Genomic DNA, 20,104 nt, shown 5'->3' on the forward strand with positions numbered 1-20,104 from the left:
TAATACAAAGAACCAATCCAAGCAGAAAGCACAAAGGATGTATAACCAAGTAGAAATCACCTTGAAGCCGGCGCACTCAGAAAAAGATTTATTCTTATGCACATCATCAAATAATAAATGGTATAGAAAAGCTCCCTAAATAAAGACCGCCATCAGGACAATAAGTGACCACCCAAGCTGTCCAAAACAGATTACAGATGGAAGACTTGCTCCAAATTATTATCAAATTCATCCTTGGTATTACTCACCTTGCAACTTCGAAAATGAAATTGGGTATTTAATCATGAAAATAGTTTCCAGGGTCTATCAAGTATTGTCATCAATCAACTTTATTATGTGTTATCTAACCAGTCCTATTTTATGAATCCCAAAACAAAACAAAAAACTGAACGGACTAGTAGGAATTGAGGATAAGTGTTATCTACAGAAGTGTATGCTTACAATAAATTGAATCTCATATCCAGACATTTTACACTTTCTGGAAGTGCAAGTGAATAAATGTCAATATAATGATATGTTATATGAAATAGTGTCAGGCCTGTGCTTTTAAGAACTCTTGTAAAGTTTTACTAGTGTGGTGCCCGCGCGACGCACGGGTGAAAAACGGTCGACATTTAACTACACGTCGTTCAGATTCTACACGACACATGATTACAATATTATGTGCATTATAGTTGACGACATGCTACATAATGAATGATGTGTCCACGACACAGATACAAAGTGTAGAATACTAAAACTTAAAAAATTTCTACATAATATTTTTGCATCAATTCTCTATTTCAATCGTGTAATCGAATGGTAAATTTTCTCCTAGAACATATTCATTTTTCTGGGTTAAATAAATATTTAGTCCCTAAAAAGCATAGTCAGTTTTGTTTAGTTCTCATAAAAAAAGTAACATATTTTGGTCCCTATAGTTTTCTTTTTTCCATGACGTAGTTTTAATCCATATTAATGGGTTTCACGGGTGAGATTGACATTGGTTAATTAATATAAAGTGATACAATTTTAACGTGTTTATCAAATGCACATGTCCTGCATAAAAAATGTGTTTTGAAATATATTGCATGAAACATAAAAACTAATATTATAAAAATCAAACACTAACATCTAAAATTAACTTAATAAACCACTAAATAAATAATATTTTTTTAAGAAATAACAAATAACCAATTATGATAAAAACATACAAAAAGATGTAACATTTTATTTCCTACCTTTTGAAGTTGTTTTTGGAATATCTTCTATATTTTTTTGGGTCGATAATTGGAAGAGTTTTATTAAATAGCGTCAACAGTGACCAAGGAACATCTTATGGCCCATAAAAATCATACAAAATAGATCAATACATCCTGGAAGAGATACACCAAAAAACAAAACAATCTAATGCTATAAGTCTCTAATGATCTTGCAAAACACCCAATGCAATGAACTACCTATTGCTTCAAGCAATGAGATTTAACACCAAGGCCCCCACTCGACTAATCAGAGCTCTAAAATAGCCAAACCAATGAAATATAGTCAGCGGGAAAACTTTGCACACCAGAGGTAAAAACCAGAAGAAAAAAGACATCGGCAAATACTCTTGTACATCACCTTAGTTTCCACAGTCCTTCTGAATCTACTAAGAGAACACCAGCTGCAGCTTTCATAGTGGCTTAACACAACCCCGCACCACTTATTTCTCCAAAACTTGATAAAAAGCTCATCATACCTCACAACACAACACCGCAAAAATCATTGAAACCAACCACAAACCATCATGAGCATCCACATGAGATTCCCCAGACTGTGCTAGACAGGAGAAAACTAAACACTGCTAAAAACTTCCACGGCTTGTGCCACAATCAGGCCATCAAAACAGTTGCGCATTCAAGCTCGCAACTCCTCCGGCTGATGTAGTGGCAAACTGATATTTCTTCTTTCCTGCAGCGCAATAGATATACAAAATAGGCATAACAGGTGCACTGCTACAGATGCAGACCAAAACGCCCGAGAATAAGGCATAATCAAATATATGCATAATACAAAAATCTGCAAACACAACACAATTTCACAACCACCGCAGCAGAATTTAATAGCCAAACATAACAAACTGAATTTAATAGTACAAAAACAATAAATCTATTCACCAGACACCCTTAAGTTAATGAAATCCACTTTTCCACTAAACAGTCATAAAAAACAGACCATGCCACCACTGCAGAATTTAATAGCCAAATATACCAAGCCAAAGCAAAGGCAGTACAAAAACAATAATTTAATTTGTCAAACTCTTAAGATTACAGTCAATTTGCAAAAAAAATGCTCATTCATATTGGTCTAACATTGGTATTTGTTCTTTTCCAACCATGAAATTGAATTAGGCCCTTAGATCTTCATGGTTTACGACAATGCAAATGACTTAGCCACCACTAATTTGATTAACAGCAACAACTAAAGCTAGTGTGGTAGAGCCTGCTGAAGTAGCACATGCCATAACCATTTTTTTTTTTTGCTTACACCAGCTAGTGCTAATATAAACTCGGCTACATTTGGCTCTTTCATCCGTTTACCATGAAGAAAATGACCCAAAATCTGATTGAAAAAACTTTATGTTATGACTCCCATTTAGAGCAGCAGTAGCAAACCAACAACAATAGCAGTAATAACAACTTATGGTTCCTTTATGATTTGATGTAGGTTTCCTAGCAAATTTGGAAAAAATCATAATATAGAATAGGGAAAAAGCAAAGCAAGAACGACACAACATCGCTATTTCAAATTATAATCTTCAACTAATAGCGAAAAGAAATAGCAAAAGCAGCCACTCATGCAGGTTGATTAATGCTAAACTTAGCATCAAGGTTTCTCAATACTAAACTATCTACACATGTTGACCACCTAAATAAAAATCTGCCTCAAGCCAAAGTTGATGTATATCAATATCAATATTTATAATCATTTGCTCTATATCATCGAAAACCAAATCAAGTGTAGTACAAATATATACTATCTTGCCTTTAACACACACATTCATTATTTTATTTTAATTGAAATATGGTTCAAATACATTTTAGTATCTTTTCAGGCATCTTGAAATATATTCAAGGAGGGAAATCATACTGTGAAGCTGGAAGTGTAGTATGCTACAGTGAAACTTTTCATAACTCCTCATAATATGATCAAATGCAAACTTAGTAAAAAATAATATAAAAGAGTAAGATCATTTAAAAGTGGAACTTTCTAAAATTCTTCCACTGTATTCTTTAAAGATATAAGCTTCTCTAGAAGATATAAGAAGCAAACATCATATTCATGAAATCCTATGATATAAATCAATCGCAATCAAGTAACCTAGTTTGCACAGAAAAGTAAGGGCCATACACTAAAGGATACACCAATGGAAAACAATGAAGACAATAACCAATGACCTAACCTTTTCATCTATAAGTACCATCTCTATTGAGTTCGGTTGTTCAGGATTCAGAAAGGATGGAACCTCCCACATCCTCAGAACCCTGACTTTAAAACGCCAAACCCTCTCTTCCGGGCAACACCTCCGACAACAAATCAAAGGAGTTCTCCATCACAAAACTGGAACTGGATATCAGACCCAAGAATTCAACAACACAAACATTAGCTATGCCAAGAATGAAAGACGGAAGCGCAAATTGACCACAACATCTAAGCCACATACGTATATAAAGACCAAGCAGGGGGTAGTATAGAGATTTCAACCACAAGACAAACTTAAATATCTCAGGAACAAAACGACGAAAAAGAAGAAAAACCTGACACCCACAAAGCAAGTACATCCACAACAAAACAAAACATGAGAATTTAGGGTACAAAGATCTCTTCCTAAAAGACGGAATGTATGGATAAAGACAAAGGAAAAATAGCAGATCCAGGCCTGGAACATAGACAAACCTGTCGCATGCCGAAAATCCAAAAAAAAACAAAAAAAAATCAACTACAGTGCTTACTCAGCGGGAGAAAAGGCACTCCACATGAAAACCACATTAAATTGTAGAAAAAATCGATCCCACCGGAAATGCCGATACATAGTAGAAATGGCTATTATCTTCTGTAAGAGTTATTGATTTCATTGAATACGGGTGAAAAAAAAAATCAAAAGAAGAATGAACATGATTAAAAAAATGGTAAAACACTTGGGCTATGAAAATACACCGTATTATGTTGTAAATCACTTGAATAGATACAAAGGTAAAATTAACCTTCTTTGTTCATTATATAAAAGAGCAACAGTAAAAAATATAGTATGCTTTTGCAACTTCTTTTGTAATAGTTTTACATTTTCGTACAGATAAATAGAAAGACTTAGCCTTTTTTGAGCAACTAAAAAGAAAGATTGTCAAGTTTAAATGTAGTGATGCAGGTTGAAAACAACTAAAACATTATTGATTTTGGAACCAAATGTTTTGCATTGTGGACCTCATTTCGAATTAGAGCTGTGGGATTATGGACCTGATTTTGAATTAGAGTTGTGGGATTAGCTTGAACATAATATGAAAAAAGTTGTAAATCAGATTTTTTTTTATTTATAGTTGGACTACATCAGGACAATTTGAATAACACACAGTTACCACCAATGTCACCTATTTTATTTTAACTAACTCTGAATCTCCTACACACACTGCCAGCTAATACATCAAATGAAATTATAAAACTCATCCAAAGCAGTTGAAAAATGCCATTGAAAAGGTATATTGAGAACAAAATAACATACATCAACCATACCTTCTTCTTTGCCACTTGTTCCTCCTCTTCTCTTTGCTTCTAAAATGGTGTATTTTTTGCTTAATAAAGAACAATCTCATCCTAAAAAACCGTAAAAATGTAAGATACAAAAAGTAGCAATTCAACAAATGTTAGAAAATCAATGATATAAATAGTCATTGAAAGCTCATAATGCATTCAAGGGGAAAATAGTAATAATAGGATAGATCTTGTAGCATGTAAGTATAATTATATCTTTTATCATGCCCCTGTGAGGCCTATGACCTAATAAAAAAGAGTGTTTATTGATAAAGTTTAAAATGTATAGACTTATAAAATGTATTTATTGAAGCTTACACTATACTGCTTCAATTCCAGACAAAGAAAACGCTAAATCAAATGCAATATACTTCCTCAGAAAAATCATAAAAAATTAAACAAAATCGAAGAAAAAGCACTGAAAATTACCATAAGAGGATGACAGAACTTAGTCCTAAGAAGCTCCTTGATATCTTCTCTAGCACTTTTCAACTGATCAGGATCAGACTCAAACGCAACCGTTCCGAATCGTCCACTCGAAACACGAACTTTTCCTCTTCGCTGAAAAATCGCAAACGCAATTAACACAAACAAACTAAAAAAAAAAATGGCATTGAAATGAAACTCACATCCACACTTTCAACATGATCAATTACAACATTACTCAAATATGTTGATTAAAATAAAAAATAAAGGCAGAGAACTAAACATCAAACATATGGTGATGCTAATTTTGATCAGAATTCACTATGTCATTTTATCAAACATATGGCGTGCAGTGTAGTGTGCATATATGGAGAAATAGCAGAGTTCAAAGTCACACACAACAAAGAAAGAAAGAAAAAAAAAAAAAATTAAAGAAACAAATGAAAGAACCCAAAAAATAAAGATGGAAGAAACGAAACATTGGAGCAGAACAATTTACTAACCTTTTCATCTATAAGCACCATCTCTATTGAGTTTGGTTGTTGAGGGTTCAAAAAGGATGGAACCTCCCACATCCTCAGAGAAGTATGACATCTTGTACATTGCAACTCCCAGGGCGCTGCTATGTAATTACAGTGATACAATTGATTTCTCCATCAGTGATTCAAACCCCAAACTCAATAGAAGAACACAACAAACAAACGAAGCAATCTTATGTGGATTCAGATCAGAAAATTGATACCTGCTCCAATCGAACCACAAACACATCCTTATATAGTCTTCAGTAAAAGGGATAAAATAGAGATATCAATGTAATGGGGTAGCCTAGCTTCGACATTCTCTGCGATGCATCCACAAGCAGACAAAAAATTTGAATTTCCTGTCGGAACATCGACCAATAGCCTCAGAGAATTATAGATCTCTCGACATAATACATCCACCACATTCTCCATGTCACAGGAAAACGCCAAAATAGAAGAACCCCTTGAACAAAAAGATCGACACAAACCAGACAAAGAATCGCAGAAAAATGTGAGGGAAAACGCTATCAACAAAAATGGAATTCAACAGTAAAGAGAGAATTTATTGATTAATCTGCAGACCTATCACAAATCAACAGGTAACAATATTCTAAAGAATTTCCAATAGCATATATTAGAAAGCACTAAATGAAATTCAAAAGATGTAGAATATGATAGCAACAGCAAATATTCCATCAGTAAACAAGTTATTAATAATCTGGTCTAAAAAACTTTAGGCATAAACAACATAAAACATTACAAAGGAAAAGGAGAAAAAAAAAGTGATCATCATCTCAGGAACACCAATCTCGAGCATTCTGGAACATGCGCAACCAAGGACTAGGCCCCTTCTTATCAACATTCCACAACTTTGGATACCATGGAAACTGCCACATTAAGAAGCAACGCTCTGGATGAGGCATCATTGCAAGATGTCTTCCGTCGGGAGAACAAATAGCTGCTACTCCTAAAGGAGAGCCATTCACATTGAAAGGATATGTCTCTGTTGGATTACCAGCATCATCACAATATCTTACAGGAGCTAAATCTGAATGAACAACACGTTCCAACACACCTTCGTCCGGGAAATAAGCTCTTCCCTCACCATGAGCAGTCCATATCCCCATTGTACTACCAGCCATACCTTTGAACATCATAGCCGGTGAGTCCTTTATTGTCACATTTGTAAAGCGGCATTCAAATCTTCCGGACTCGTTGTGAATGAACCTAGGCTGCGATAGGTCGCCGCCGGCACCATGCACACCGCCAACTTGAGGTCCTGGTACCCATCCCAACAAAGCCATGAGTTGACAACCATTGCATACACCTAGACTGAAAGTGTCAGGACGCTTGTAAAACTCTTGAAACTGCTTTAAAACAGACTCATTAAATCTTATGGAAGCGGACCAACCCTTTGCAGAGTCAAGCACATCGGCATAGCTAAACCCACCAACAAACACAATTCCACGGAACTCTTGCAAAGAGACCACACCATTAAGAAGGTCTGACATAGTAACATCCCACGGTTCAAAACCGGCAGCATAAAACGCTGCAGCCATTTCTCTGTCTCCGTTGCTCCCTTCTTCTCTTATCACGGCTACTTTAGGTTTTAAAGCAGCAGACATGTACTTATCATCAGTGAAGGAAGGAGTGTATGTCAGTTCCCATGAGGGCTCGTAACGATGTTTAAGCCCTTCTCTCTCCATATCCACACAAGAAGCCAATCTTTGGAATTTTTCCAGCTGAAAACTAGTATCTTCCCACATGTCTCTAAGAATACTAGTTTTTTCTTCCAAACAAGTCACCCCATCAACCTTAACTTCAATTGATGGAGTGATAGTAACTTGACCGATGATCTCAGTCAAAACTCCCGCACTGTTCAATTTCTCCATCACATTAGTCAAATTTTTCTTGCTTACCTCAAGAACTAACCCAAGCTCTTCTGCATATAGTGTTTGGAAAAGGCTCTTGCCTTGTGAATTCAAGTCCAAAACAAATCCACGATTGCCAGCAAATGCCATCTCTAACGCACAAACTAGTAGCCCACCATCACTGATATCATGACCGGCAGAGATCAGTTCGTCAGTAAGAAGCTCTTGAACACCTTCAAAGACCTTTTTAAGGTAAGGTATATCATCAACATCAGGACACTCATCTCCAACTTGGTCAAATGCTTGTGCAAGAGCAGATCCACCTAATCGACGCTTACCCTTTGACAAATCAATATGAAGCAAAACACCATCGTCTTCAAGTTTTAAATCTGGAGTCACGGTTTTTGTAATATCAGGACAAGTAACATAAACACTAATTACAAGATTTCCAGGAGCTCTGACAACTTCACTTCCGGAATGGGCAGCCATAGAAAGACTGTCTTTTCCTCCATCAATAGCAATACCAAGTTCAATCATTGCTTCTGACAAAGATATGGCAGCATCATACATGGCAGCCCCTTCCCCGTCAAGCTTGGCAGCATACATCCAATTTCCACTCGCCTTGACATCAGAAAGTGAAGTCACCTTTGCCCATACAAGATTGGTGAGTGCTTCTCCAACGGCTAACCGAGCCATCGCCGTTGGGTCTAACAGACCTTTGATTGGTTGTTCCCCAATGGCACATGCACCTCCAGTCACGTCGGTAAAAGTCTGTGCGGTAACAGCAACATCAGCAAGGGGAATTTGCAAAGGGCCAACAGTTTGCTGCTGTGCCACTAAACCGGTAACACACCTATCAACTTTTGTTGTTAAGAAGCGTTTTGAACAGACAGATGGTAAACTCAATACCCTCTTCAGAGAATCTATTACTGTAATCCCGGGGGCAATATCAAGTGGCTCCCGCTCATAAACAATTCGATTAAATTCAAAAGATTTCTGCGGCATGTCACCGAGGACCTTCTTAAGTTCAAGATCCACAGCAGGGGGAGGTGGAGGGAGTCCATTTGAGAGACACTTCTGAGTTGCTAAACTATCAACTAACACAACTCGTCCATCACCACTAATAGTTCCAATCACAGCCATTGAAACTCTTTCCCTTTTACAAATTGATTTTAAGAGCTCATGACTTTCTGGCTTCACCAAGATCGCATCTTGCTCCTGATACTCTGCACCCCAAATCTCTAGAACAGACATTGTATGATCACCAACCACAATTGCTCTGACATCTATCTCAGCACCCTTTGGATATATAATTTCCTTCACAACATTGCAGTTCCCACCAGCACCTTGATCATGAATGCTAACAATTGGATTTTTATCCCCCAACTCAATACAAGCACGAACAAGACGATAAAGTTTCTGTGCCATCTCAGCATCACCACGTTGCACAGCATTGAAATCAAGCTCAGCATCATTCTGTCCACTAACCATACTTGAGGCTGCCCCGCCTCCCATCCCAATACGATAAGCTGGACCACCAATTTTAACAACCAGCATTCCAATGTCAGGCTCTCCTTTTGATATATGAAGGTGGTCAATCTGGCCAATTCCTGCACTAAACATGATCGGCTTCAACCATTCCCGCCTATCCCCACTAGGAAGTCTCATTCCAAAAGTTCTACAGAAGCCTTGGATCAACGGCTCCCCAAATTTGTTCCCGTAGTCAGAAGCACCATTACTTGCATCAATAAGAATCTGCAAAGGCGAGGCCAAATTTGACGGATAAGTAAAGGACGGATCTTCCCATGGAGCATAGAGCACTGCGGTGTTGAGATTCCCAACACAATAACCAGCTGTAGCTGCTTGCACAAACGAACCCCTTCCTGCTGCATGTGTATCCCTAATGCGACCTCCTGCACCTGTCTCTGCACCGGGATGAGGTGCCACTGCACATGGAAAATTATGTGTTTCAGCTGTAAATAAGATATGCATGATGCGTTCTATCAAGTTTAACGGACTTGTTGAACCGGGCTGAACTGGTCGTAATGGCTTTACTTGGAAACCCCTAATTGCACTTGAGTTATCCTTAAAGCCAATAACTGAGTTGTTTGGATTTGCCTGTAAAGTGCTTTTCACAATTTGCATCAGAGTCTTATTCATAGGTTGTCCGTCAATAAAAATCTTTCCGGTAAAAAACCAATGCCTGCTATGCTCACTGTTGGACTGAGCAATATCAAACAATTCCACATTCGTTGGATTACGCTTAATATCTTCTCTGAAAAGTTTGGTGTAGTATTCCAAATCCTGGTCATCAAATGCGAAACCCATCTTCAGATTAATCTCTTCCAATGCCTTCCTCCCCTTCTCCGTGACAGGTATATAATAAAATTCCTCCGGAACTACACTGGTTTCAAAGGATGTTAGCTTCTGGGTATAAACGCATTCAGTCATCCTATCATGCACCATAGCTGCAAATTCATTAATTTGATGTTCTTGTAATTCACCATTTGTATACAACAAATACCTCCTTGACCGTTCCAAACGATTCACTTCTGTCAAACCACATGCTTGGCAAATTGACACAGCATTGGCAGACCATGCTGTGGTAAATGATAACCTGGGACCAACCTCAACTATAACTTTCTCCAGACCCTCCTTCCTCTTTTTCTCAAGAAAGCTCTCAGTTCCTAAATTCTCAGGCTCAAATGTTTCTGAAAGAAGCCATCTAAGAACCGAAAGCTTTCCGCTTGAAAGGTGTGAACCAAGGCCAACATTAAAGCATTGTTCAGTCTTTAAGTCCACTATCTGATTAGAGATCTTTGCTTGAGCTTTCTTTAAAAGCTCGGCAGCTGCACTTTCTTGGATAAACGGTACACGGTAAAAATGAATAACTAGAGCAGAAGGCTTCTCGACCAAACCAGAATGTTGTTCTACTGAACTTGCAGCAGTCCCAGAAACCACAACTCTTGGATTTTCTTGAGCTTGACATCTCAAACTCAACGATTTTCGAGATGAACTTGAAACACGACCCCTGTTACAAAGGGTACCCCAAAGCAATTGACTTGTAGATTTCTGAGGTTTTTTTAGCAAAAACAATGTTTGTCTGCATGTACCCTGTAAACAAAATCATAAACCCCGTCAATTGCTTTTAAAGTAATTGAAAAAAAGAGTATTTGTTTTTAAGGTAATTGAAACAAAGGGAATAAAGTAAAGTCGAACCTGAAGGAATTCAGATACCCCAACTTCTCCAGCAGCTGCCATATACTCGATCAAGTATTGGGAAGCTCTGAAATAGAGAGAGAGGGAGAGAGAAAAAACAACTTACAGAAGTAAAACAAAAGTCGAAGTAAAAAGAAGTGTACAATGGTGTGTGTAAGTATATTTTGGTGGTGAGAATGAATGAATAAAGTTTATACCTTTTGAACTAAGGGTGGGTGCAGAGTAACAGAGATGATGGTTGCACAGTGATTTTCTGTAAAAGCAGAGAGAAAAAAAATAATCAGAAATCAAAGTTTGTGAAGAGTGAAAACAAGGAGAGAAGAAGAAGATAGTAACATACCTTAGACTTAGACGGCGTAGGGGACACGAGTGAGGAGCGATGGGATGCGGCGGCGAGTCTGTGACAGTGTTGTTACTACTAGAATTAAAGAAATTGGCGCTTCATAACAATTTCCGGGTCGGGTCGGGTTTTATTGATACCCGAACCGGTGTGTTTGGTTTTTGAATTTTTTGTATGTGTGCAAGTGTAAACCCTTCTTTTGTAGATGCTTTGTTTCTGGACCTTTTCCTAAATTCTCTGAATCAGATGCTCTTTTTAGTGTTTTTTGGGTCAAACAAACAATGGAATATTTTATTTGTTTTTTTTTTTTAAACAAACAAATGTTAATGTTTATGTTTAAAAATGAGAGTCGAATTTTTAACCTCCTTATCACTCCACTTTTTAACTTTCATTTGGTTAAGTTAAAAAATTGTAAGAAAAATTCCTTAGACCTGGCCTGGCCATTAGTAGTACACTTCAAAACTAAGGAAAAAATAAACTCTCACTACATTTTACGACATGAGGTAGATACATGAACTTGAAGCCATCTCAGATGAATGTAATCCTAAGTGCATGTTTATAAACCCAGCTGATATTCATATCTTCAATGCAATTCACTCACTTCTACAAAGCACAACTTTTTTTATGAATGTGATATTGCATTGTGTCCATGCCAAGGTTTTATAGCATAATTCCCTCCATAAGATGATGAGTTACTCTAGAGATAAAACTTATCGTTACTATCATTAACAATTTTCAAAATAAAAATGCAAGAACAATAAAAACAGTGTGTATAGTATATGTATGCATCTAAATTTATTATGTATTGTGAGTTTTTTAAATAACATCTGGAGATGGTTCCAAAATTAACATTTGGAATGATCCTTAGATTCGCCATACCCTCACCTTCTCGGGTTGACAGTACACAGTCTGATGTCTTCTGATCTTCTCTCTTGGAACAATGACACGAGGAGTGCTAGTTTTAATACTTTTGATGCTGATGCAATTTTTCAAATGCCTCTTTTTAGCAGAGATATCATGGACTGTCGTATCTGGAATGTGTCAAGTGATGGAAAATATTCTGTCAAGTCTTCATACAGCTTACGTATGAGGCTAATTGCTAATTGTTGAACCTGCTCGTGAATTCATTCAACGCAATTGGAGTGTAATTTGGAAACTGCATATTCCTACATGCGTCCGCCCCTTCCTATGGTGATCCCTCCATGATTGCTTGCCTACCCGCGGAAATCTAATCAATAAACGGGTTCAGTGTGAAGATATTTGTATTCTATGTGATTCTGAACCTGAAGACTGCAAGCATGTTTTTCTTATCTGCCCGATAGCAAAGCAATGTTGGGGAAATCTTCGCATATTATAGCAAGCAATACTGGAACATCCCAGTCCTCTGCTGATGTTTTCTTCAAAATCTTGAAAAAGATGCTCGATGAGGACAGACGTCTCTTTATGATGATGTTTTGGAGGCTATGGAAATGTAGAAACTCAAAGTTGTGTGGAAATAAAACTACATGTGTTCCATCCCTTCTCACGACCGTTCGAGATTCACTTCACTAATGGTGAATCATGCGGCAAAGACATCACCAATGTGAGACTCAAACATCCCGTGACAGATGGATAAAACCCCCACCTGGTTTTCTCAAATGCAGTGTCAAATCTACTTTATTTTCAGCCAACAGAGTTATGAAAATTGGCCTTTGTTTTAGAGACTCTGAGGGCAAATTCGTATGGGGTCGAACAGTTTGGTCCTGCGGTTCTCTACAGCTTGCTCATTCACAAGGCCTCCAACAGGTTATTTTCGTGACAGATAGTAAAACAGTAGTGAATGCCATAAACAGTCCCTCCTGTTTTACAACTGAACTGGGTGATATTGTAAACCAGTGCAAGTCTATTCTCAGTTTGCACACTGATTAAATAGTGGATTTATCCAGAGACAAGTCAACCAGGTTGCGCATTGCTTAACTAGATTATCCTATTCCTATACTAGCCACTATAATTTTCATGGTTGTACCATTGTTTAGTGATCATTTGATTACCAATAAAATGAATTAAGTTTGTTTTGACTAAAAAAAAATCACTTGTTATTTATGCTTCCATCTTGCAATATGTGTGTGTCACTAATGCTAATGAGTACAGCAAAGCTCTTCAAATTTTCTGTCCTAAAGGAAAATCAAACATATGCTAAAAGCATTCTGCTACATATGCTTGCCGAGATGATTTTGTTTCGAAAATTGTTTCTTTGTTCTCTTTCCAATTGGGATAAATTGTAAATGAATGAATTTTGGTTCCTAAATACTTCAATTGAAATCCTACAATGAGAATTGAACGTAGTTTTTTTTTTTTTAATTGTTATTACAGTCTTATAACATAGCTAGCTATTACAGTCTTACAATTTTATACATACATTTGGTTTCCTTTCTTGTTTTTACATGACATACAACTTAATCTTGTGTTCATAATCACCAAGGAAAGTGAAGGAATGAAGCAACTAGCAGTAATAGACTATAGAGTACAAACAACTATAATTCTACTAACTTGACATTGAAAATCCCATTTACATAGAACTTCAAAGACCTATGTACATCTCAAACATAAAAAAAAATAAAAAATCATACAATGTGTAGTAGGGCTAAATGGACATTGAAATGGCTTTTTGAAGATTCCTAAAAGCTTTCTCATATCGTAAAAATCCCATAAACCAAAATTCAGAATCATCGTGAGTAACAATTTCTATATACTTTTGTTCTTCCTGATTCACATTCTGCCCTTCATTGACTTCTTTTATCTTCCCAATTGGTATCAAAACCTGCATAGTAAAATGCACCTAATCAAATCCTTGATATGAAAACAGTTAATACAACAAATGTGATTACAAAAACTAGTAGTATTAATTTGATATGTTAAAGTTGAGGTCGGTCGATAAAGATTAACTACACTTAAAATTTGAGTTGAACCTAAATCAATCGTAAAAAACCAAATTATATATTAAGTGCAAATCAACTCCACTCATAAGCTCTATTACTATTTGTTATATAACTATTCAATGTGGGACTCTTAATAATTACGTACCTTGTACGGTATCTTGCGCGACTCTCCCGTTGATGCAGAAGAGAAGGTTATTGGTCTTTCACTACAAAATGCAACTTTTTGGGTGGAGATGAAAAGAACACCAGCAATAGGACCAGCTGTTGTGTATAAGTAACATTGTGAAGCCTTCAACACTTTCTCTCCTTCTTGCATACCAAAAATATTCTTGAAAATGTTCCCTCTCCCACCTTCTTGTATTATCCTTGCACCCAAACTCAACTTACCCTTCAGAGTCTCTGATAGTTTAGGACCTAGTTTTACTGCAATGAATTTATATATACTTGATTAAACACAAAAATTTAAGATCCTAAAAAAATATTGATTATTAGAGAATTGTTACATCAAGTAGTACATTAAAATTTATAGATCCAAGTAGACCAACGAACACATAACTAATGTGAGGTAAATATTTAGAGAGGTGACTTACCATGTTGATGAACCCTACATGCAAAACTTGTGTTTTTCCTGGTTGTTGCTTTCTTGTGCTCCATTTTAGCAGTTGCAGTAGTTTCTTTGGCTGCAGTTAAAAGAAGAACCACATTAATTGAAGGTTGTGTATGAGAAGAAGAGTATATGTTATTACCCGTAGAAGAATTCATCAGTGGAAGGAAATTTCTTATTTCTGGAATCTGATTTATGAATTTGTATATGAATATATTTATTTGCTAGTTATATTCTTGCAAACAGCTAGCTGTCCGTCCAATGAAATGAAACTTACAAGAAGAAGATAGAGATAGAGATGGTTTTTCCAAATATAATTCATTCCACGCGCTTTTTTTTGTAACTTGTAAGAATCTTCCCTCCATAAAAAGACAAATTTAATTAGGGTCCTACGATATGTACTCTATAAACTGAGTAACGATTTACTAATAAAATTGTTGTTTAATTATCAGTATGGCTTATCTTTATTATCTTGTTCCGATAAGTCATGATTTAATTAATACCACCAAGCTCAAAAACATTGATATACTTTCTTCACACCTTCTTCTAAGAAATGACGAAGAAGAAGAAACACTACCAAGCCTTGTATTATGGCCTATCTAAAATATGTTGCAATTTCTATTTTGGAAAATTATAAACGTGTTTTCTTGAGTGTGTGGAGGCTACTTTTTCTTCAAAAAAGGTTGGCTAATACTTTGACTTTGACGTGTGCATATATATATACAATGAAATGTTAACACCGTTATCTTTTCAATACACTTTCTAATATTATTTATTCTTTTATTTGATAAAATTTATGAGGGTTCCATCACCAGAAATAGGACCTATTTTTTAAGTGTGTGCCCTTGCATAATTTAACTCAATAAAAGATTGTGGGAAATAATGTGTTTCTAGCCTCTCATGAAAAAATGTGAACATACATTTGGATACAAAAAAGTATATTTTGTATTGTTTCTCATATTTACATGGTGGACAGATTTTATTTTATTTTTTGCCAAACTTTTTTCATAGAATAGGATTTTTGTAGCATAAAAATTGGGTTGCTTTGTTAATCAATTTCCTTATTTTATTAACCACTTTTTAACATAAATTTGATTAATCTATATGTTTTTTGAAGGGACCATAAAATATTATTAACCACTTTTAGAATTGCCAAATATTTTTTAGAATTGCCAAATATTTTTTCATAGAATAGGATTTTTGGATCTCTTGATCTTATTTAGAATTGCCAAATATTTTTTATCAAAAGACAAAAAGAATTGCTAAGTATTGTTTTTTTGACAATAATTGCTAAGTATTGTTGTCTGTTGATATTTATTTGAATAGTTCTTCCCATTGAATATTTTTTGAATGCTAGAAGAAAAGGACCAAAATATATGATTAATTGAAGAAAAAAACTCAATTATTCACTAAAAATTAGTAGTAGTCATATATTATAGTATGAACATAGACTTTATTTTTGGGTACTAAATGAACATAGACTCTGTTACTTATACGAGTATTACGGGAAGAAGCAATGTCACACACCTTTTAGAAACAGTTGAAAGGAGAGTAATTAGAGGCTCAAATATCTCCTTTTATAGGATCATAATAATTTACCATCTTTACAAAAAATAGTTTTTTTGACTAAATCCAACTTAACGCTATTTTTTTTTAAGCCACAACTTCCTTCATGTCACTGGATGAACATGAAGTTAGGGAACTAAGCAATATGCAAAATATAGCAATAAACAAACATCACCTTTCTATTATTCTTTTTATCCTTTTTTCTTCTTCATCAATATTGTCACATTCTTTTATTCTGCTCAATATTTAATTACCATCTCTGGTAAGATTCACCTTCCTTTTCTTTCTTTGTTATTATCATCACATTGTTCAATCTCTTCTCTTGTCTTTGTATAATTGTATCTATGTTGTTCAAATAGAATAGAATAATACAACTCCAATTATTTGAGGAATATTGAGTAGAATATCTACTTTAAATTTCACTATAAAATATTAGGTATGCTCTTTTGTTCCCTTTAAAAAAAAAGAATTATATTAATTACTTCAATATTTTTCCATAATTTAGTTGTAATAATATTTCTATGTCAAATTATTGTACCATTAATTTGATAAACAAAAAAAGAAACTAATTACGCAACCAATGTCCTATTGAATTAGCCCACATCGAGGGGGCTAAGAATAAAGAGATAAAATTATGCTCAATCAGCCGGACTGAAGATTAGTCCTATAGCCGGTCCAAAGGGCTGACTGATGTGATGTGGGTTTCAATGTGTTAATCTTTCATCAAATTTGTGGCAATAATATATACTTGTTATGTTTTCTAATCTAATGTGAATTTGTGTATTTGAAAATTTGTGATCAGAGCTAAAAAATGCCCAAGGATTACAATGGATCACCAAAGCATTATAATCAGCTTGAATCCAAGAGAAATAGACTCACATGGATTTTAGGTGTAAGTGGTCTATGTATTTTGTCCTATGTAATGGGTGCATGGAAAAATACAGCAACACCTACTAACCAATCTGAGGCATACTCAAAAGTAGATTGTAATGTTGGATCAACAGCTAGTTCTTCCTCAATTTCATCATCTTCTTCGTCTTCGAAATTAGATTTTGCTAGTCATCATTCACTTGAAATAAGTACTTCTGGAGGGATAAAAGAGTTTCCACCATGTGACATGACATATAGTGAATACACTCCATGTCAAGATCCAGCTAGAGGTAGAAAATTTGACAGAAACATGTTGAAATATAGGGAGAGACATTGTCCTACAAAAGAAGAACTTTTGTATTGTCTTATACCTGCTCCTCCAAAATATAAGACACCTTTTAAATGGCCTCAAAGTAGAGATTATGCTTGGTATGATAATATTCCGCACAAGGAGCTTAGCATTGAGAAAGCTGTTCAAAATTGGATTCAAGTTGAAGGCGATCGTTTTCGATTCCCCGGTGGAGGTACCATGTTTCCTCGGGGTGCTGATGCGTATATTGATGACATTAATGAGCTTATTCCTCTTACTACTGGTAATATCAGAACTGCAATTGATACAGGGTGTGGTGTAAGTTCATTCATCTATATACTTTATCTTGATTAAATGTTAGGATCATGTATATGTTGCTAACACTTTATATTACCTTAATGTGAATCTTCTAATTATAAAGGTAGCAAGTTGGGGTGCCTACCTTTTGAAAAGGGACATAATAGCAATGTCATTTGCACCAAGAGATACACATGAAGCTCAGGTACAGTTTGCATTGGAGAGAGGAGTTCCTGCTATGATTGGTATCATGGCTTCACAAAGGCTACCATACCCAGCAAGGGCTTTTGATATGGCTCATTGTTCTCGCTGCCTCATTCCATGGAACAAAAATGGTTGGTATTCACACTTCTACTACTATTTTTATTTGCTACACAATTTGGTAGTATTTTGCAATTAAGAGACATTTTAAATCCTCTTATTCTTAAAGAAGAGTTAAAAAAAATCGTATGCCAATCATAAGTAATAAACTAATATGAAAGCTTTGCAAATTTCCATGGCACAGATGGTATGTATTTGATTGAAGTGGATAGAGTCCTTAGGCCAGGTGGTTATTGGATTCTTTCTGGCCCACCTATTAGATGGAAGAAATACTGGAGGGGCTGGGAAAGAACTGAAGAGGATTTAAAGCAAGAGCAAGATTCCATAGAGGAAGTTGCCAAACGCATATGTTGGAAGAAAGTTGTTGAGAAAGATGACCTTTCCATTTGGCAAAAGCCTAAAAATCACCTTGAATGTGTACAAACTAAACAAGTCTTTAAAACACCACATATTTGCCAGTCTGATAATCCTGACATGGCTTGGTAAGTATTCTTTATATCATTTCTACAGTTGATATATGGTAAGATCCCTTTGCATGTTTAAAATTTGATATATTTTGTTTACCATTTTTCTCTGTTTGATTTACATTTAAAAAGGTACCAAAATATGGAAAAGTGCATAACTCCATTACCAGAAGTTACCAGCCCAAGCAAAGTAGCTGGAGGGGAACTAGAAAAATGGCCAAGACGTGCCTTTGCAGTACCTCCTAGAATTAGTAGTGGTTTAATACCAAGCATCACTGCAGAGAAATTTCAAAAGGACAATGAATTATGGAAGGACAGAATGTCACATTACAAGCATATCACTCCTATTGCTCAAGGAAGATATAGAAACATTATTGATATGAATGCTTACCTTGGTGGATTTGCAGCAGCATTATTAAAATTTCCAGTTTGGGTTATGAATGTTGTTCCTTCAAATTCAGCTCATGATACTCTTGGTGCAATCTTTGAAAGAGGTTTCATTGGGACTTACCATGATTGGTGTGAAGCTTTCTCAACTTACCCTAGAACTTATGATCTCATACATGCAGCTGGTGTATTTGGCATATATCAGGATAGGTTGGTATTTCCATATTATTATGTGTTTTTGACTGAATTAATTGTTATCATGTGTTTTTGACTGAATTAATTGTTATGTATGAAAGGTGCAACATTACTGTTATACTATTGGAGATGGATAGAATCTTGAGGCCAGAAGGTACAGTGGTATTCAGAGAAGGAGTAGAGCTTCTCACAAAGATTAAAAGTGTTACTGATGCAATGAAGTGGAAGAGCAACATAATGGATCATGAAAGTGGACCCTTTAACCCAGAAAAGATTCTTGTTGCGGAAAAAACTTATTGGACTGGGGGAGCTAAAGAAAATAGCAACTAATAGATTTTTTTTTTATTGCAATTGCAACTCTGTTCTTCTTCTACTTAAACTTTTTTGTTTTCCCTCTTGGAGATTGAATTTTCTTTCCATGTTTTGTTTCACTGATTTTACATTTCAATCTTCTTATTGCCTATTTTGTATTTAAAAGGCAACGAATGACTTCATTAATGCATCAATTATTAATTGATGTTAATTTTATTACCTCTAATCGGAAATCTTCTATTAATACCTCCTCGTGTTCGATTCTCAGGAGTGTCCATGTTTAGATTTAGAACACATGCTACAATCTATCTATTAATATCTCATGTTCGATCTCAACGGTGTCAACAAAATTTCATAGACACAAGTCATTGCCATTAAATCTACCATATTCTGTTATTTTGTAATGATACGTATTTATTTAATGTAATACTTATTTATGCTGTTGAACATCTTTCAAAAAAAATCTTGAAGTTATGCACCAATACGATCTTTTTTTTTTTGGTACAAATGCACCAATACGATCTATCTGCAGATATAAGATACAAAATGTCAGTTTTTTAAATACAAAAAGCGTGCCTTTTTCTTTTGTAATTTGTAATTAAAAGGCTGCGATCAAATTTGACAACTCAAGAAATTTGTTTGCTATCCGAATTTTTAAGCCCGACAGCCATCCAACCCCAGGAGAATGTCAATATCCCTGGGGTATTTGTAGTGCAACC

The 20,104-nt window shown here is 35.5% G+C and overlaps 3 protein-coding genes and 1 long non-coding RNA gene across 5 annotated transcripts; 1 reads left to right on the plus strand and 3 right to left on the minus strand.

Moving 5' to 3' along the window:
- Positions 1-2,149: 2,149 nt before the first annotated feature.
- Positions 2,150-5,945, minus strand: LOC120577376 (uncharacterized). The gene is made up of 2 exons (XR_005643444.1): positions 5,933-5,945; positions 2,150-2,690 (listed from the first exon to the last, which is right to left on the minus strand). It is a non-coding gene; the product is annotated as an uncharacterized lncRNA (long non-coding RNA).
- Positions 5,946-6,253: 308 nt separating this feature from the next.
- LOC25502246 (probable phosphoribosylformylglycinamidine synthase, chloroplastic/mitochondrial) lies at positions 6,254-11,288 on the minus strand. Its single transcript, XM_024772667.2, has 4 exons — positions 11,142-11,288; positions 10,999-11,054; positions 10,802-10,868; positions 6,254-10,696 (listed from the first exon to the last, which is right to left on the minus strand). The coding sequence occupies exons 3-4, from the start codon at positions 10,841-10,843 to the stop codon at positions 6,506-6,508; spliced, it is 4,233 nt and encodes a 1,410-aa protein (XP_024628435.2). The 5' UTR covers positions 10,844-10,868; positions 10,999-11,054; positions 11,142-11,288; the 3' UTR covers positions 6,254-6,505.
- Positions 11,289-13,513: 2,225 nt separating this feature from the next.
- LOC25502247 (putative GEM-like protein 8) lies at positions 13,514-15,237 on the minus strand. Of its 2 annotated transcripts, XM_013591815.3 has the most exons (4): positions 14,806-15,231; positions 14,650-14,739; positions 14,205-14,482; positions 13,514-13,941 (listed from the first exon to the last, which is right to left on the minus strand). In XM_013591815.3, the coding sequence occupies exons 1-4, from the start codon at positions 14,819-14,821 to the stop codon at positions 13,765-13,767; spliced, it is 561 nt and encodes a 186-aa protein (XP_013447269.1). In that variant the 5' UTR covers positions 14,822-15,231; the 3' UTR covers positions 13,514-13,764. The 2 variants fall into 2 exon arrangements, with proteins under 2 accessions (XP_013447269.1, XP_013447268.1); XM_013591814.3 differs by having other exon boundaries at positions 14,650-15,237.
- A 1,796-nt stretch (positions 15,238-17,033) lies between these two features.
- Positions 17,034-19,692, plus strand: LOC25502248 (probable methyltransferase PMT18). Its single transcript, XM_024772453.2, has 5 exons — positions 17,034-17,727; positions 17,831-18,041; positions 18,212-18,509; positions 18,624-19,088; positions 19,175-19,692. The coding sequence occupies exons 1-5, from the start codon at positions 17,041-17,043 to the stop codon at positions 19,401-19,403; spliced, it is 1,890 nt and encodes a 629-aa protein (XP_024628221.1). The 5' UTR covers positions 17,034-17,040; the 3' UTR covers positions 19,404-19,692.
- The last annotated feature ends 412 nt before the right edge of the window (positions 19,693-20,104 follow it).

Source organism: Medicago truncatula, chromosome 8 (assembly GCF_003473485.1).
Source record: "Medicago truncatula cultivar Jemalong A17 chromosome 8, MtrunA17r5.0-ANR, whole genome shotgun sequence".
Lineage (NCBI taxonomy): Eukaryota > Viridiplantae > Streptophyta > Magnoliopsida > Fabales > Fabaceae > Medicago > Medicago truncatula.

Coding starts and splice junctions, on each gene's coding strand:
- LOC25502246 (XM_024772667.2), bottom strand. CDS start 10,843: ATGGCAGCTGCTGGAGAAGTTGGGGTATCTGAATTCCTTCAG. Junction 10,697..10,801: donor GGGTATCTGAATTCCTTCAG/GTTCGACTTTAC, acceptor TTTTGTTTACAG/GGTACATGCAGACAAACATT.
- LOC25502247 (XM_013591814.3), bottom strand. CDS start 14,821: ATGAATTCTTCTACGGGTAATAACATATACTCTTCTTCTCATACACAA. Junction 14,483..14,649: donor ATGTAGGGTTCATCAACATG/GTAAGTCACCTC, acceptor AATTCATTGCAG/TAAAACTAGGTCCTAAACTA. Junction 13,942..14,204: donor CGCGCAAGATACCGTACAAG/GTACGTAATTAT, acceptor TTTACTATGCAG/GTTTTGATACCAATTGGGAA.
- LOC25502248 (XM_024772453.2), top strand. CDS start 17,041: ATGCCCAAGGATTACAATGGATCACCAAAGCATTATAATCAGCTTGAA. Junction 17,728..17,830: donor CAATTGATACAGGGTGTGGT/GTAAGTTCATTC, acceptor CTAATTATAAAG/GTAGCAAGTTGGGGTGCCTA. Junction 19,089..19,174: donor TTTGGCATATATCAGGATAG/GTTGGTATTTCC, acceptor TATGTATGAAAG/GTGCAACATTACTGTTATAC.